Source organism: Hyperolius riggenbachi, chromosome 1, assembly GCF_040937935.1.
Source record: "Hyperolius riggenbachi isolate aHypRig1 chromosome 1, aHypRig1.pri, whole genome shotgun sequence".
Classification (NCBI taxonomy): Eukaryota; Metazoa; Chordata; class Amphibia; order Anura; family Hyperoliidae; genus Hyperolius; species Hyperolius riggenbachi.
In genome coordinates, this window is record NC_090646.1 from 450,090,887 (window position 1) to 450,109,848 (window position 18,962).

Consider the following 18,962-nt stretch of genomic DNA (forward strand, 5'->3'; position numbering starts at 1 on the left):
TGTTTTACATCTTTGCATAGAATTCTGCAAATGTCTTCATCAATTACAATCTAGTAAATGCTATGTAACAAACAAAAACAGGATCATCTGATATTGCTCAGTGCACAGAATGACTGCATTATAATTTGGTTTGCTACTGCCATCCTTGGGACATCATAGCAGATGTCACAGCACAACAGGCAGGCTTTCTGGCCCTCTCCCATGTTCTCACACAGGCAGAGAATCCATGGGCCTCTGTCATTGATTTCTCTGCATAATGTGATAGAGAGATCTGGGAACTGGGCAGCAATGCACTGCCAAACACATTACACAGGCCAATGTTCAGCTCTTCCTGACTGGACTGTAGATTGTACAGAGAAGAGCTGAAGTGGGCAGAGAAGAAATCTGACGCCATTCTTACACCTCTTGATGAATGAACCTCTTCAATGTGTCTCTTTCCATTCTCTTGCCATTTTTTCATGCAAATAGCTGCTAATTACAGAAAACTATATCTGATCTTGTGATGCAGGATTTTATATATGTCTTTTGGAAGTTATTTAGTTTACATATTTATATAGCGCACCAATGAAACTTTCTCTGAGATTCTTTATTGCTCACTGTCCATCCAAGAAAATAATAATTCAATTTAACTGTAAATGTATTGGAGTTTTGGAGTAAATCAGAACGCCCAGAGCAAACTCACATAAGCATAGGAAAAGTATGCTAACACCATGCAGATTGTGTTCTGGGTCAGATTTGACTCTGCCTTCACCCTAACCCTGATGTTACCCTTACAGCATGAATATTTGAGCATTTATTGTAGCATATATCATTATTACAAAGGCCCTGCTGTATAGAAGATCCTGAAATTTGTATTACACAAATAAACGGGAAGTGGTATCACTTGGTCCATAAACTGTTATCACATATATGTGTATTGTGTACTGTCATTTAAACTCCCATTTTAAAATATGTTGTATATAAATGGTATGCTGAACTATACATGTAAATGTAAGCAGAACTTCGGCTTAAATATAGTTTTATTATATTTTAGGCTTTTCATGATTCTCTTTTATATGTTCTGTTTGCACTCCAAATATCCAATCTGTTTCAATGGATTAAAAAATAATGAATCTGATTGGGTATTTAGACATCAGTCTTACTGGCTCTTAAGGCTTCCAATCAGATCGATGGATCGATCAATAATTTCCTGTATGTCTGATCTGCTTCCAAACGAGAAAGGGGTCGATTTTGTGCAGTACTGATCTCGAAATCGATCTCTTTCTTGATCGGAAACAGATTGGACATGCTGGAGATTATTGATCGATCTGATGGGAAAATTGCTAGGTGTGTATAAGCCATTATGGTAAAGAGTGCCATGAATGCATGGACATTTCTCTAACAATCTGTTTTCTTTTAATTTAGAGTGCCCCAGGCAGTTCTGGGGTCCAGACTGCAAAGAAAAATGCTCCTGCCATCCTCATGGACAATGTGATGATGTCGGTGGACAGTGTACCTGCAATCCAAATCGGTGGGGGGCCAATTGTGAGAATGCCTGTCTATGCAAGCATGGAAAATGTGACCAAGAGACCGGGAAGTGCACCTGTGAGCCAAGCTGGTGGGGTCCTCAGTGCTCAAATGCCTGTTACTGCAGTACCAACTCACAGTGTGACCAAGCCACTGGGAGGTGCATTTGTCAGCCAGGATGGTGGGCTCGGAGCTGTAACAACCAATGCTCTTGCAACAATTCCCCATGTGATCAAATGACGGGCCGATGCCTGTGTCGGGAGAGATTGTGGGGCTCCCGATGTGAGAGAGTATGTCAGTGCTTCAAAGGAAAATGTAATCAGCAGGACGGGACATGCACATGTGAGCCTGGATATAGGGGTAAATTCTGTCGGGAACCTTGTCCTGCTGGTTTTTATGGACAGGGGTGTCGGAGAAGGTAAGTAGATATGATTACGGTATGTTAATTAGAGTAAAGGTAATTCCTTGTGTCTCAAAATGGTATTTCAGCAAAAATGTGTGTAGTCTTAGATAAAGTGGTAAAGGATAGATATCTACTGTATGTGAGCTTTTTATTGCTTTGCTTCTTTCTAATGACATTTGGCTCCTAACGCTGGCAGTTACTGGAAATTTCCCAAAGCAAAACACAGCCGACCAAGAAATCTATAAAGCTGCACACCAACTGCATCAATGGTATCTTTAAATCAAACCTGGTGCTAAAACAAATTGCAAAACATGCAAGCCATCATTGTGTTGAATGAGTCTTCTACTGAATCCAGATACTGTAGCTAGCATTTTAGACATGGACCCAATCATTTTCCCTTATGAGTCACTGTTTTGCACGTGTATTGGGCTGTCAGTCATAAACATTTCAGTGGAATTACCAAGCCTGCACATTTTCTCCTTTTGTCTATAAAGTGGTCACATAAGATATCACAACCATGTGGTCACCAATGAGTGTTCACCAATGAGAAGTTCACTGTGACCCAACGACATGTGTGTTATGTACATGCCTCAGGATCACGGGACAGTGGGGATGGAGACAGGATGGGGTGGAGCACACTGGAGGACAGGTGAGTGTGCTTCACTGCCAACACTCTGCATGGACCCAGGGGAGAGCACTAGATGGGAGGCTTTATAAAGTTGGCCATTGTATGGCCACCTTTATAAAGCTTCCAAATGCAGCTCCTATCTGTTATATTACCCTCTGGGATTGGGACTCAATACCTTGGGCGACTGTTCAGGACTGAGTGCTGGCTGCAGGCTAGCCACACATTCTGTTACTATGGAGTGGTGTGGAGGGACGACAGCACAGAGCACTATAGAGCAGGAGGGGTAAGAAGGAGGACAATGATCTCTCACTAATACATCGGGGGCCTCCATACACACTCTAGATTATTGGTAGAGCTGGCCCCGAGTGGCAGCTTCAGCTGAGAGCATATAGCGCATGTACAAAGCCAGAGTTTTAGCAGGAGGGGCTAGGAGTAGTATATCACTGTAGATGAGGGGCCAGTACAAAAGGAATAATTTGATACCTCTTAAAGTGAACTGGATTGGCTATCTGGCCATCTAATGGGCATGTAACGCACAATTTTGATTGTGCAATAATGTCTAATTTTGCCAAATTGAGATACTAGAGGGAAAAGCAAACTGAAAATACTTTAAATAGATTTCTAAAGTAAACACTTGTCCTAAGGAGATGTTAAATTGGACAAGATTTTAAAGTACATTTACTGTATATTATTTCATATTCTGCAGGAAACATCTGATGTGATTAAATGTGTTCTATAATATATATATAGAGGTGTTCTGCAGAGACAGGCTGCATGACATAACCTAGACTACACAGCACTAAGAGGGTAGGGGTTACAAAGCAGTACACAACAATATACAGATATAAGAAGCATTTCTGGCACTGAAACCAGGAAAATCAAAGTAAAAATGGGTATCTTCAACAATCGATTCAGTTCTGCTTTATGTTAATATTGTTCCTCTTTAAAGAGAAACAGTAGCCAAGAATTGAACTTCATTCCAATCAGTAGCTGATACCCCCTTTCCCATGAGAAATATTTTTTCTTTTAACAAATGGATCATCAGGGGGCTCTGCATGGCTGATATTGTGGCGAAACCCCTCCCACAGTGTGATACCAGGACCATGGTTCTGACATCACACTGTGGGAGCCTTGTTGCATTGTGGGAAATAACAGCTGTTTCCAACTGCCAAAAAAGCAAGCAGTAACTACTCCCACTGACATCGCCTGCCAGCAGTAAAAATGTCACCATGTGATAAATGTCAGCATGTAAATCAGGGAGAGGAAAGATTTTACAATGGGCAAACACCGACTAAATCATTTATACATAATTATTGTAAAAATAAAGCACTTTTTATTACATTATTTTCACTGGAGTTTCTCTTTAAGTACTGCCCATAAGTTGAAACAGCAATATGAAACTCATAATAAAAGTGGTGAACACCACCATATTACTACATGGGGGGATTCTGTGGATTTTATGTATTGTGAGACCAGCTCTGTATTTTGCATATATTAGGCTGACCTGTAGTCTCTAATTAATTATACTTGATACCACAATTGAGACACTTTTCTTTTAGGTGTGGCCAGTGCAAGGGGCTGCAGCCATGCACTATTGCTGAAGGTAAATGCATAGCTTGTGAACCGGGCTGGAATGGAACAAAATGTGATCAGACTTGTGCCCATGGTTTCTATGGTGATGAATGTTCTCAAACCTGTCCACTATGCAAAGATGGGCACACCTGTAATCACATCAATGGGAAATGTTCGCACTGCAATCCTGGCTGGATAGGTGATCGGTAAGAATATACACTTTGCTTATTTTATGTACAGGTTTACTTGCTTTTCAATATTTTTCTATGCTTTTTATCTTGGTCCTTATTTACTAATACGAGCAGAAAATCAGTGAATTAGATAAGTGATTGTGAAATCTGTTTTGGATTTAATAAAAGTTTTTAGGTATAAAAACAAAATAAAAAAAAAACAAGATAAACACGACAGTTGTTATTGACTGTAAAAGGTCTTTGTCTGAAAGAGAGGAACCCAACTTGGAAAGGTGACTGATGTTTTGCAGCTATCTAGGGCTTCCTCTGTGGCTCTAAAAGTGTATTGTAAAGGTTAAGTGACTATTTAACAAATACCATATTTTTCGGACTATAAGACGCTCCTGACCATAAGATGCACCTAGGTTTAGAGGACAAAACCCAAGAGAAATAAATCTATACTAAACCTGGTGCATCCATGGTGAAGGGGCATCTCGTGCATTGTGCCCCCTTTGTACCTCTTGTGTCTCCTTGTGTCCTCCTCTGTCCCCCTGTGTCCTGTGTCCTCCATGTGTTCGTCTCTGTCCTCCTTGTGCCCTCCTCTATGCCCCCTTGTGTCCTCCTCTATGCCCCTTTGTGTCCCCGTGTCCTCCCATTTGTCGCCCGTGTCGTCCTCTGCATAGGCACAGTACAGGGAGCCCCAGACATTGCGGCGGATTTGAGGTTCTTATTGGCAGGCGTTCACAAGTCAGGAACTCCCTGCATTTGGACTATAAGACGCAGTGATTTTTCCCCCCATTTTGGGGGGTAGAAAAAGTGAGTCTTATAGTCCAAAAAATACAGTATTTGAAATAAGATATTCCTTTTTTACAACTTTGAAGAATGGCTGTTGGAAGAGTTTTCCAAAAGAATTGTTGTTATGTATATCCCTTTAACCACTTAATGGCCATCTGATAGGCTGAAGCCTATCTGAGGCGGTACAGGATGGATCGCTGTCCTGTACCACCTATATTGGGAAGGAGAGGGAGGGGGAATAGCGCTGCGGAGGGGGGCTTTGAGGCGCCCCCCCCCTACACACGAATAGGTTTCATATGACCCTGTGCCACGGTTCGCCAGCATAATTATATAATTATCTGCATAGGTTCGCCCCTTGGCTGGTGGCGTACTTCCTGCTGGACAGGAAGTACGTTACTGAGATTCCCGTTGGTCTGTGCATGTGCACTGCGTTGCACCACTCTCACCTCGAGTCACTGCCTGCATCTCATTGCTGCATACTCCGTGCAGTAGGCATGGATCATGCAGTAACATGCTGCAGCCGCTGCATCAGCATTGCAGTGGATACTTCCGGGCCACCAACCGACAGGCATGGGAACGCGAGTGATTGTTCGCGTTCCCAGCCTGTATATTGCCCCCTATGCTGCTATTGCGTGCTCCTGGCCGCAATAGCAGCATAGGGGGCGATATACAGGCTGGGAACGCGAACAATCACTCGCGTTCCCATGCCTGTCGGCCGGTGACGGCCAAACCGGAAGTGTTCGCCGGCGGGTCCTGGACCATCGGAGCGGGGCTGCGAGGGCACCGATCGGCTGCAGGGGGCTGAGGGAAGCCCCAGGTGAGTTAATCTCATTTTTTTTTTTGACTTTAGGTTCACTTTAAAATCGGTTAGTGTTAGTCATGGGATGGGTTAAAAATCGGGTGGGGGTGAGGCTGGTTAGATATTTGTAGAGGGAGGGCTCATGTGAGAATAGGGTGTGGTTTACCAACAGTAAAATATCAATAAAACTTTCCAATATAAAAATTAGAACATCGGTAATTTTACAGATATTTAACAAATCCTTTTATAGTATAGATCTAAAACAACGGGATAGCTAGTTTTTATTAACAAACGTGGGATATCAGGTTTAAAGAGAATCTGTACTGTGAAAATTTACATAAATAAATGTACCAGCCTGTTTGTAGTCTTCTCCTAGCCCCCTCTGTGACATTTTTGCTGCTCATGCTGCTTTCTTGTTGATAAAATCACTGTTTTATTCATTGTTTTTGTAAACAATGAAGATGGCCGCCAAACAGGAAATACATCATCAGAGCAGGTGCCTGTTTGCAGTGGCTCCTCTCAAACGTGACTTCACTGCTGTAATATTTCACCCACTTGTTGCCTCGGCTGCTTGTCTGGGCTTTGAACTGATCTTTCTGCACTCACAGCTGTTCACAAGGTCACAGACACGCTGGCTGTGAGCAGAGAGGCTGGCTGTGAGGCTCGGTTCACAATAAAATAGCTTACGTTCCACTCCGATGAGCGGAACGCAGCAGCGGAAGCAATGGTTTCCCGATGGGAAAGTTCACATTGCTACGTTCCACTCAGGTCCGCTCCTTGCGTTCCGCTCGTCGGAGCGGACGTTCCCGACCTGCACGATCCTTCCGATCCTTCCGGAGCGAAACGCAGTGCAGGAGCGGATGCATGCTTAATGTGAACCTAGCCTTACTCATACACACAGCACACACACAGAGCCTGCAGGGGGAGTGGGGGAGGTGTGCATAACTTCTCCCTATCACAGCACATTTCTCTCTGGGCTGACAAGGCCCGACAAAGGAAAGAAGATTAAATATATTACAGAGACAGTGCAACTAGAAAAGGCTGCAGTACATTAGACCACATTAGAACAGGTATAGGAACTTATAGAATAGAAGAAATAAGGCTGAAAATTTTGTTACAGAGTCTCTCTAAAGCCAACTCCACTAACAATAATAAGAGAAAACTCCGAAGTTAGGCACCAGGTGTAATTCTAAAGGCTATCTGGCTCCTGGGATCTGTGCAGCCCTGTTGTAAGTGCATGAACTGTATGTCAGAACTAACGTGCAACATTTTTGACTGTTTATGCTATAAAAGTTTTTTATATAGCAGGTTAGCAATCATAGATTAAAGCTAGTTTTACTAAAAGATATACAAATTAATGTTTAATAAAAATCCAATGAGAATTTACATTATTGAAAAAATTCTATGAGAAAATTCCCATTACTCATTTTTTAATCACTATTTTTTTCCTGGAATAAATTTAAATTCAAATAATCAAATCTTGAATCCTTTGGCAGACCCCCTAGCAGTGTCCCCAAACTTACTCAGACTAATGCATTCCGGTGAGCTTATGAGGAGAAAAACACAACAAAAAACCAGACCAGCAACATTTTGTCACCGTAGCAGCACATCCTTATTTAGTTACTGTATGTTGGATAAGGGTGCACTGCGTCGCTTAGCAACATGGATAGCAGAGATTTAAAGCAATACTGATATGATGCAGAAGTTGGAATATGGGTCTAATTTTAGATACCTCATATTCTTTGTAGATTGAGACCTATTTTTAAGTATGCGGTTCAATGCTTTAAGTATGCAGTCCTATGCTTTAAGTATGCAGTTCTATTGCTGACTGCTACTTCCAGCATATATCATTAACCACTTCCCGACCGCCTAACGCACAGAGGCGGCCGGGAAGTGGACCCCGCAAGGACCAGCTCATGCCCAAAGGCGGCGGTCCTTGTAGGGGCATGGGCGGAGCGATCGCGTCATCCGTGACGCGATCCTCCGCCGGCGCCTGTCACCGCTCGCCCGCCGCAACATCCCGCCGGCTATACGGAAGCGCCGGCGGGATGTTAACCCCGCGATCGCTGCATACAAAGTGTATAATACACTTTGTAATGTTTACAAAGTGTATTATACAGGCTGCCTCCTGCCCTGGTGGTCCCAGTGTCCGAGGGACCACCAGGGCAGGATGCAGCCACCCTAGTCTGCACCAAGCACACTGATTTCCCCCCCCCCTGCCCCAGATCGCCCACAGCACCCCTCAGACCCCCCTGCCCACCCCCCAGACCCCTGTTTGCACCCAATCACCCCCCTAATCACCCATCAATCACTCCCTGTCACTATCTGTCAACGCTATTTTTTTTTTATCTCCCCCCCCTGCCCACTGCCCCTCCTGATCACCCCCCACCCCTCAGATTCTCCCCAGAGCCCCCCCACCCTGTGTACTGTATGCATCTATCCCCCCTGATCACCTGTCAATCACCTGTCAATCACCCATCAATCACCCCCTGTCACTGCCACCCATCAATCAGCCCCTAACCTGCCCCTTGCGGGCAATCTGATCACCCACCCACACCAATAAATCGCCCGCAGATCCGACATCAGATCACCACCCAAACGCAGTGTTTACATCTATTCTCTCCTCTAAACACCCACTAATTACCCATCAATCACCCATCAATCACCCCCTATCACCACCTGTCACTGTTACCCATCAGATCAGACCCTAATCTGCCCCTTGCGGGCACCCAATCACCCGCCTACACGCTCAGATTGCCCTCAGACCCCCCCTTATCAATTCGCCAGTGCAATATTTACATCTGTTCTTCCCTGTAATAACCCACTGATCACCTGTCAATCACCTGTCAATCACCCATCAATCACCCCCTGTCACTGCCACCCATCAATCACCCCCTGTCACTGCCACCCATCAATCAGCCCCTAACTTGCCCCTTGCGGGCAATCTGATCACCAACCCACACCAATAGATCGCCCGCAGATCCGACATCAGATCACCACCCAAACGCAGTGTTTACATCTATTCTCTCCTCTAAACAGCCACTAATTACCCATCAATCACCCATCAATCACCCCCTATCACCACCTGTCATTGTTACCCATCAGATCAGACCCTAATCTGCCCCTTGCGGGCACCCAATCACCCGCCTACATGCTCAGATTGCCCTCAGACCCCCCCTTATCAATTCGCCAGTGCAATATTTACATCTGTTCTTCCCTGTAATAACCCACTGATCACCTGTCAATCACCTGTCAATCACCCATCAATCACCCCCTGTCACTGCCACCCATCAATCACCCCCTGTCACTGCCACCCATCAATCAGCCCCTAACCTGCCCCTTGCGGGCAATCTGATCCCCCACCCACACCAATAGATCGCCCGCAGATCCGACATCAGATCACCACCCAAACGCAGTGTTTACATCTATTCTCTCCTCTAAACACCCACTAATTACCCATCAATCACCCCCTATCACCACCTGTCACTGTTACCCATCAGATCAGACCCTAATCTGCCCCTTGCGGGCACCCAATCACCCGCCTACACGCTCAGATTGCCCTCAGACCCCCCCTCTTATCAATTCGCCAGGGCATTATTTACATCTGTCCTTCCCTGTAATAACCCACTGATCACCTGTCAATCACCCATCAATCACCCCCTGTCACTGCCACCCATCAATCACCCCCTGTCACTGCCACCCATCAATCAGCCCCTAACCTGCCCCTTGCGGGCAATCTGATCACGCACCCACACCAATAGATCGCCCGCAGATCCGACATCAGATCATAACCCAAGCGCAGTGTTTACATCTATTGTCTCCTCTAAACACCCACTAATTACCCACTAATTACCCATCAATCACCCCCTATCACCACCTGTCACTGTTACCCATCAGATCAGACCCTAATCTGCCCCTTGCGGGCACCCAATCACCCGCCTACAGGCTCAGATTGCCCTCAGACCCCCCCTTATCAATTCGCCAGTGCATTAGCTACATCTGTTCTTCCCTGTAATAACCCACTGATCACCTGTCAATCACCCATCAATCACCCCCTGTCACTGCCACCCATCAATCACCCCCTGGCACTGCCAGACATCAATCCCCTACTGTCACTGCCACTCATCAATCAGCCCCTAACCTGCCCCTTGTGGGCAATCTGATCACCCACCCACACCAATAGTTCGCCCGCAGATCCCCTCCCAAGGGCAGTGTTTATATCTGTTCTCTACCCTAAACACCCATCAATATCCCCCTGTCACTGCTACCTATCAGATTAGACCCCTATCTGCCCCTAGGGCACTCAATCACCCGCCCACACCCTCAGAATGCCCTCAGGCCCCAGCCCTGATCACCTCACCAGTGCATTGCTTGCATCTATTCCCCCCTCTAATCACACCTTGAGACACCCATCAATCACCTCCTGTCACCCCCTAGCACACCTACCCATCAGATCAGGCCCTAATTTGCCCCGTGTGGTCTCCTGATCACTCGGCCAAACCCTCAGATCCCCCTCAGACCCCCTTCCGATCACCTCCCCAGTGCATTGATTGCATCTATTTTCCCCTCTAACCACCCCCTGAGACACCCATCAATCACCTCCTGTCACCCCCCTAGCACTCCTATCCATCAGATCAGGCCCAATACAACCTGTCATCTAAAAGGCCACCCTGCATATGACCGGTTCCACAAAATTCGCCCCCTCATAGACCACCTGTCATCAAAATTTGCAGATGCTTATACCCCTGAACAGTCATTTTGAGACATTTGGTTTCCAGACTACTCACGGTTTTGGGCCCGTAAAATGCCAGGGCGGTATAGGAACCCCAGAAACTGACCCCATTTTAGAAAAAAGACACCCCAATGTATTCTGTTAGGTGTATGACGAGTTCATAGAAGATTTTTTTTTTTGTCAAAAGTTAGCGGAAATTGATTTTTTTTTTTCACAAAGTGTCATTTTTCACTAACTTGTGACAAAAAATAAAATCTTCTATGAACTCGCCATACACCTAACGGAATACCTTGGGGTGTCTTCTTTCTAAAATGGGGTCACTTGTGGGGTTCCTATACTGCCCTGGCATTTTAGGGGCCCTAAACCGTGAGGAGTAGTCTAGAAAACAAATGCCTCAAAATGACCTGTGATTAGGACGTTGGGCCCCTTAGCGCACCTAGGCTGCAAAAAAGTGTCACACATGTGGTATCGCCGTACTCAGGAGAAGTAGTATAATGTGTTTTGGGGTGTATTTTTACACATACCCATGCTGGGTGGGAGAAATATCTCTGTAAATGGACAATTGTGTGTAAAAAAAAATCAAACAATTGTCATTTACAGAGGTATTTCTCCCACCCAGCATGGGTATGTGTAAAAATACACCCCAAAACACATTATACTACTTCTCCCGAGTACGGCGATACCACATGTGTGGCACTTTTTTGCACCCTAACTGCGCTAAGGGACCCAAAGTCCAATGAGTACCTTTAGGATTTCACAGGTCATTTTGAGAAATTTTGTTTCAAGACTACTCCTCACGGTTTAGGGCCCCTAAAATGCCAGGACAGTATAGGAACCCCACAAATGACCCCATTCTAGAAAGAAGACACCCAAACGTATTCCGTTAGGAGTATGGTGAGTTCATAGAAGATTTTATTTTTTGTCACAAGTTAGCGGAAAATGACACTTTGTGAAAAAAAAACAATTAAAATCAATTTCCGCTAACTTGTGACAAAAAATAAAATCTTCTATGAACTCACCGTACTACTAACGGAATACCTTGGGGTGTCTTCTTTCTAAAATGGGGTCATTTGTGGGGTTCCTATACTGTCCTGGCATTTTATGGGCCCTAAACCGTGAGGAGTAGTCTTGAAACGAAATTTCTCAAAATGACCTGTGAAATCCTAAAGGTACTCATTGGACTTTGGGCCCCTTAGCGTAGTTAGGGTGCAAAAAAGTGCCACACATGTGATATTGACGTACTAAGGAGAAGTAGTATAATGTGTTTTGGGGTGTATTTTTACACATACCCATGCTGAGGGGGAGAAAGATCTCTGTAAATGGACAATTGTGTGTAAAAAAAATTAAAAAATTGTCATTTACAGAGATATTTCTCCCACCCAGCATGGGTATTCGTAAAAATACACCCCAAAACACATTATACTACTTCTCCTGAGTACGGCAATACCACATGTGTGGCACTTTTTTGCAGCCTAACTGCGCTAAGGGGCCCAAAGTCCAATGAGCACCTTTAGGCTTTACATGTGTGCTTACAAATTAGCACCCCCCAAAATGCGAGGACAGTAAACACACCCCACAAATGACCCCTTTTTGGAAAGTAGACACTTCAAGGTATTCAGAGAGGGGCATGGTGAGTCCGTGGCAGGTTTCATTTTTTTTTGTCGCAAGTTAGAAGAAATGGAAACTTTTTTTTTTTTTTCGTCACAAACTGTCATTTTCCGCTTACTTGTGACAAAAAGTAATATCTTCTATGAACTCACTATGCCTCTCAGTGAATACTTTGGGATGTCTTCTTTCCAAAATGGGGTCATTTGGGGGGTATTTATACTATCCTGGAATTCTAGCCCCTCATGAAACATGTCAGGTGGTCAGAAAAGTCATAGATGCTTGAAAATGGGAAAATTCACTTTTTGCACCATAGTTTGTAAACGCTATAACTTTTACCCAAACCAATAAATATACACTGAATGGGGTTTTTTTTATCAAAAACATGTTTGTCCACATTTTTCGCGCTGCATGTATACAGAAATTTTACTTTATTTGAAAAATGTCAGCACAGAAAGTTAAAAAAATCATTTTTTTGCCAAAATTCATGTCTTTTTTGCTGAATATAATAAAAAGTAAAAATCGCAGGAGCAATCAAATAGCACCAAAAGAAAGCTTTATTAGTGACAAGAAAAGGAGCCAAAATTCATTTAGGTGGTAGGTTGTATGAGCGAGCAATAAACCGTGAGAGCTGCAGTGGTCTGAATGGAAAAAAAGTGGCCGGTCCTTAAAGAGACTCCGTAACAAAAATTGCATCCTGTTTTTAATCATCCTACATGTTCCAAAAGCTATTCTAATGTGTTCTGGCTAACTGCAGCACTTTCTACTATGACAGTCTCTGTAATAAATCAATGTATCTTTCCCCTGTCAGACTTGTCGGCCTGTGTCTGGAAGGCTGCCAAGTTCTTCAGTGTTGTGGTTCTGCTATGAACTCACCCTTCCTGGCCCCTCTATGCATACTGCCTGTGTGTTATTTAGATAAGAGAAGAGAGAAGCTGCTCTAATCAGCTGGATAAATTGTCCTCTGAGCTGGCTGGGCTTTCACATACTGAGGAATTACAAACAAGGGCAAGGCTGTTTGCAGGAAGAAAAGAGCAGCCTGAAACTTCAGTGCATGGGGGAAAGAAACACACAAATGATCTCTTGAGATTCAAAAGGAATGCTGTATACAGCCTGCTTATGTATGGATGTATTTTCTATGTGTAGACATACTGTACATCAACCTACTTCCTGTTTTGGTGGCCATTTTGTTTGTTTACAAACAAACTTTTTAAAACTGTTTTTAACCACTTTTAATGCGGTGAGGAGCGGCGAAATTGTGACAGAGGGTAATAGGAGATGTCTCCTAACGCACTGGTATGTTTACTTTTGAGCGATTTTAACAATACAGATTCTCTTTAAGGGGGGTAAAGCCCTAGGTCCTCAAGTGGTTAAAGTGCCTACTTTTACAGGTACTTACTGTACATAAATACTGTAATTTGCATTTATTCACTCAAGAAGATTAGCATATACCCTGCATAAACCCCCACAGATGTAAAATGAAATGGGGTAGATAATATGTAATTAAAGTTTTATTGGTACTTCTCATCTAATTTACTCACGACAGCCAATGTGTGCTTTTTGTCATTATCATTATTAAAATCATTATAATCATTAATTATTAACATATGTGGAATGACATGAAGGTCCCCAAGGCAACAAGTGTATTATTGAGCCCTATTTCTAAATCTTAATTACCTTTCCTAAGTATATTTGGTTCAGAATACAAATTTCTTGCCACAACAAACTCCAATAACTAAGCTTTTGTAAGTTTCTTCAGCAGCTATATATGGAATAAAGACTGTTTATGGTTTACTGTACAAGAGTTTGGGTGCACTTTAAATTGTAAAAAACTGCTTTTATGCAGATGGGCAATTAAGATGTAAGCAGATACAGAATATAGTAAAATATATGCCTTTTTCTAGGTGTGAAACAAAATGTCGCAATGGCACATATGGCGAGAACTGTGCTTTTGTCTGCACTGACTGCTACAATGGAGAATGCCATTTTGAGAGTGGAAAATGTCTTTGCAGTGCTGGATCCCATGGGCCATAGTAAGTAAATGATACATAATTACCATATCATTTAACAGCTGAAGACTTTGCATTAACACGAGACAGAGATGGCAGTTTTTGTTCTAGTAACCGTAGTTCATGTTGGTGCTGGGGCACTGTGGGAGTTAGCTTCTGGCATCACTTATCATCAGCGCAACAGAATATGTTGGTGCTTTAAAAAATAAACTAGTGGACCTAAGCCCGTTAACATAACGGGCTCTAGACCTCCCGCACAACCACCCTCCCCTCCCGGCCCTGTGACTGGCGTATGTCAGCCTGTCCACCCGCACATGCCCGCACACGCACCGCCCTCCTTCTGCTCTAACTGCCGCCTGTGTGCCGTGCATGCACGGTTCGCAAAAGCACGGAAACAGGGACACACAGGAGGAGGGACACAAGGGTCTTATTGTATAGGAAATCAATAATAATAATCTGGTGGAGAGTTTCCGTTGTGCTTACCAGACATGATCCTTTGGTCTGCTGATAGCAGTCTGGTAACACCTATGACTGGCCTCCTGTCCCACGGCATTTGGTAATGCTGAAAACAGAGCATTTAGGAGAGTGTCAACTCATCAAGGCTGTTACTGTATGGAAAGCTGAAATTATTGAGCAGTGAGTAAATTGATGACTTGTGCAGTAAATACCTCAACACATGTCAGTAAATGTCAATTCACTAAGATTACAGGATGCAGTAAAGCCAAATGACTTACATGATAATTACCGGCAGCTCTCCGCTGTTGGAAACAGTGCGGAGGAGCCGGAGTTCACACAAGCTGAGAGGGATAAGCTATGACTGACAGGAGCAGAAGCCAATAGAAACAACCCCTGTCACCTGCAAGTCCCGCTGATCTGACATTGATAGGTTACAAAAAGCTTCTTGGGAGGGTCCAGCTTTTCTACCCCACAGGCAGCGAGCAGAGAGAAAAGAAGAAAAGTGGTTTCCCTGCCTCCCTTCAGACGTTTAACCTCTTAGGTCTGAAAATGCAGAGCAGCTAGTGGGGAAATCACCTAAGCATGGCATGTGTAATGTCTCCTGGAAGTTCATCTAAGCTGTGGCAATTAAATAAAATGTTAAGAAAGACTAATGGACAGATTCAGAGCGAGCAGAGGCAGTATAACAAACATGTACATTCTAAAGGGATGTCGTAATGCCTTTTACCATTGTAATGCCTTCACAGCATGGAACAGCATGTAACAGCACAGAGAAATTCTGCTGTTACCGAACAAGTTTTTGTGAATTGAAGCATAGTATTTCGGTAAATTACCGAACTGCTACCGCACCTGTGAAAATATTGATTAATTCGCAAAAAAATCTAAAATAACGAATGCGGTATTTTTCCGACTAGTTTTTTTTATCGAACAGCCTTTCATGAATTGAAGCCAATGTCTGCTGAAACAGAGCATATTGGACCTGTGTCTCCAAACAGGTGTACTGATTGAAATCATTGGATTTTCTCTGGAGACCGCTAGATGACGTTGTAAGAGAAATGTGATACCAACCTGAAGTGTAGCTGAAATAATCTGTGCTGATAGACTGGGGGTTTTGTACAAGGGAGATTGTTAATTCAGCATACAAAACATATTTTAAGCAGCAGCTCGTTGCTAAGTGTTGAGGATTACCCATCTTCAGAAGACCGTGGTCTAGCACGTACATGGAACTTAAGAGTAAGCTCCGGGACAACCTGGATATTTTGTCTCAGCACCACAAATCCTATTTATGAACAACTGCATCATAATATCTTGGATAACTAATGTACTGAAGTTAAAAAAGTTATATACAGGTGATTGTTCACGATCTGTAAAAAAAACAAAAAAACACAACCTATGTAGGTAATCTTGTCACTCCATATTAACTTGTCCATAGTAACAATAACCATCACTAATATCTCTTTGCTGCTGCCATTGTTTCCATCTCACATCTGCAGACAGCTGTGTACTCTGGTCTTTTCCCTATCGTTTTCCAGTATAAATTTCATCTAAGTTGAGGTAGTCATGTGCAGGCCCGTTTTTAGGGCCGTGCGGCCCGTGCCGCCGCCCGGGGCACTGTTGGGAGGTGGGCGCTGAAATGGAGGGGGGAGCCGGAGCCGCGGGGAGGGCAGCCCGACCTCTCCCGCCGGAACCAGCGTGTGTATCATCGTATAGGCAGAGAGGAAGAGACCGGCGGCGAGAGAGCAGCGCTTGGAATGCAGGAAGGTATGTAGTATACAGCGCTCCCTCCCTGGCTGCTGCTGCGCTCTGCATCTGAGGGGGGAGCACGGAGGGCGGCCCAGGAGAGGGAGGGAGAGGTCGGGCTGCCCTCCCCGCGGCTCCGGCTCCCCCCTCCATTATGGGGGACAGCTACCTATCTAACCTACCCTGGGGGGCACCTACCTAATCTAACCTACGCTGGGGGGCACCTACCTAATCTAACCTACGCTGGGGGGCAGCTACCTATCTAACCTATCCTAGGGGGCAGCTACCTAATCTAACCTACGATGGGGGGCACCTACCTATCTAACCTATGCTGGGGGGCACCTACCTACCTAATCTAACCTACGCTGGGGGGCAGCTACCTATCTAACCTATCCTGGGGGGCAGCTACCTAATTAACCTAAGATGGGGGGCAGCTACCTAATCTAACCTATACTGGGGGGCAGCTACCTAATCTAACCTACGCTGGGGGGCACCTACCTAATCTAACCTATACTGGGGGGCAGCTACCTAATTTAACCTACACTGGGGGGCAGCTACCGATCTAACCTACGCTGGGGGCACTTATCTAACCTGTATTGGGGGCACCTACCTAGCTAGCCTATACAGGTGGCAACTATACTGGCTACCTATATTGCAGGCACCTACCTAAATAACCTATACTGGGGGCACCTACCTATCTAACCTATGCTGGGGGCAACTATTCTGGCTACCTATATTAGAGGCACCCACCTAGCTAACATGTACTGGGGCACCTACCTATCTAACTTATACCGGGGGCGCCTGCCTATCTAACCTATACTGGGGGCAACTATACTGGCTACCTATACTGGAGGCACCTACCTGGCTAACCTATAGTGGGGGCAACTATACTGGCTCACCTATGCCTGGCTACCTATACTGGGGTACCTATTCTTGGCTACCTATACTGGGGGGACCTATACTAAGTGCAACTAGACCTGCCTAACCTATACTGCGGGCACCCATACCTTGCTTGGGGGGGGGGGGGCGCAATTTTTACACACTCGCCCTGGGTGCATTTTAGCCTAGAAACTGCACTGGTCATGTGAGAAGCATTTACACTGCAAGCTTTATGAGTGGTTCTCCTTACAGGCTCCTCTAAAAGGGGACTGTATATTGGGGCCGAAATGCCACTTACAAAGTTTCACTATAGTTTAAATAAATATAACGTGTTTTAGAAATCTAAACTAACTATCCATTTGTTACTTTGGAGTTCCCCTTTAACAGACAAGTTCCCGTTTTGCTTATAATTGCGTCTTGCAGATTTTATTTAAGAGCCAGAAGACATCAGGTGATCCTTCGTGTTTAGCACATGACATGGAAAATAAGGCAATGAACTTAATTTAAATATAAATTACTTGTGCAGAGATAATCTTAACATCTGAGCTGTGCTTATGTATTTGTCAGTTTCCATGGGAGTTATGTAGGTCTGTTTTGCAAATGAACGTTAGTACAGAACAGATGGGTTTAAGATATGGTTCCGTAAGTAGTACCACATGATAGGATAATCAGTGACATTTCTCAGTGTACGGAGTGGGAGAAGTACCTTGTAAGGTCAAAGGTTGAGTAAATTAACCAGTTTTAGCTCATAAATTGTATTACATGCAGGAGAAGGGAACTAGTTGGAAAACATGAGAAAATAAATACAGTATATACAAATATATATTATGCATTATGTAGATTGCAGTGTTGTGAATTGTATAGATTTTTTTTGATTTTTTTTATCCTTAAAGAGTAACTGTCAGGCTGCAGAAGCTAATTTAAACCTCTATTCTCCTGTGTTAAACAGTTTAGAAGGAAGCCCAAAAGCCATTAGTGAAGATAAAAATCTCAGTTACCTTTGATGTGTGCTTATCTTAAAGGCTGTTATAGACCCATAAGGACGCAAGCCGCATACTAAACTGCAAAGCATTCTGGGGCCCTCCCCTCGGCTGCTAATGAGACGGTACAGCAGCTTCTAATCAGTCCAGCGCGTAGCACTGATAAATCTCAGGGCAGAGTACACTGCAGGAGTCAGCTATTGTTCCTAGCCACATGGCTCATTAATATTCACTGCACACTGTGTTGTTCAAGTACCAGCTTATCTGTGATCAGGAAGCAGGCAGGACATGACGACACATTTGACAGAAAAACATGGAGCCTGCCATGAGCTGTCAGGAGCATCTATCTCTGCATATACTATATACAAATTCTGTGAAATCCAAACGTGGACAGTGAAATGCATATGTAATGTAAGTACAGCCAATCTTTAGCTACTGATATATGTGTTTATTTTCTCTGAGACCTCATACCTAACAGCTCCTCTTTAAGTGCCCAATTTGCACATGCTGGAATTTCAGATGTCATGTAAAAGCTCTCATGAGGCTATGAAGGGAATCAAACATCTGTGGTGATTTTACTGTTTCAAGAAAACTATTCACTATACTGGAGATAAGTTGGTATTTGACTTAGGCTAAGCTCACATGAACTGTTGCTGTGGAAGCACCAGATGTTTGAGGGTGGCTGTGA

General features: G+C 44.2%; 1 protein-coding gene across 3 annotated transcripts in view; it reads left to right on the plus strand.

Annotated features, from left to right (window-relative positions):
• The window catches only part of SCARF2 (scavenger receptor class F member 2), a 307,002-nt gene that overhangs the window by 156,105 nt on the left and 131,935 nt on the right, over positions 1-18,962 (plus strand). For all 3 annotated transcript variants that reach the window (XM_068238727.1, XM_068238729.1, XM_068238728.1), the window contains exons 4-6: positions 1,405-1,924; positions 4,097-4,315; positions 14,115-14,243. In XM_068238727.1, the coding sequence (XP_068094828.1) occupies positions 1,405-1,924; positions 4,097-4,315; positions 14,115-14,243 (868 nt within the window). The remainder of the gene's footprint in view (positions 1-1,404; positions 1,925-4,096; positions 4,316-14,114; positions 14,244-18,962) is intronic.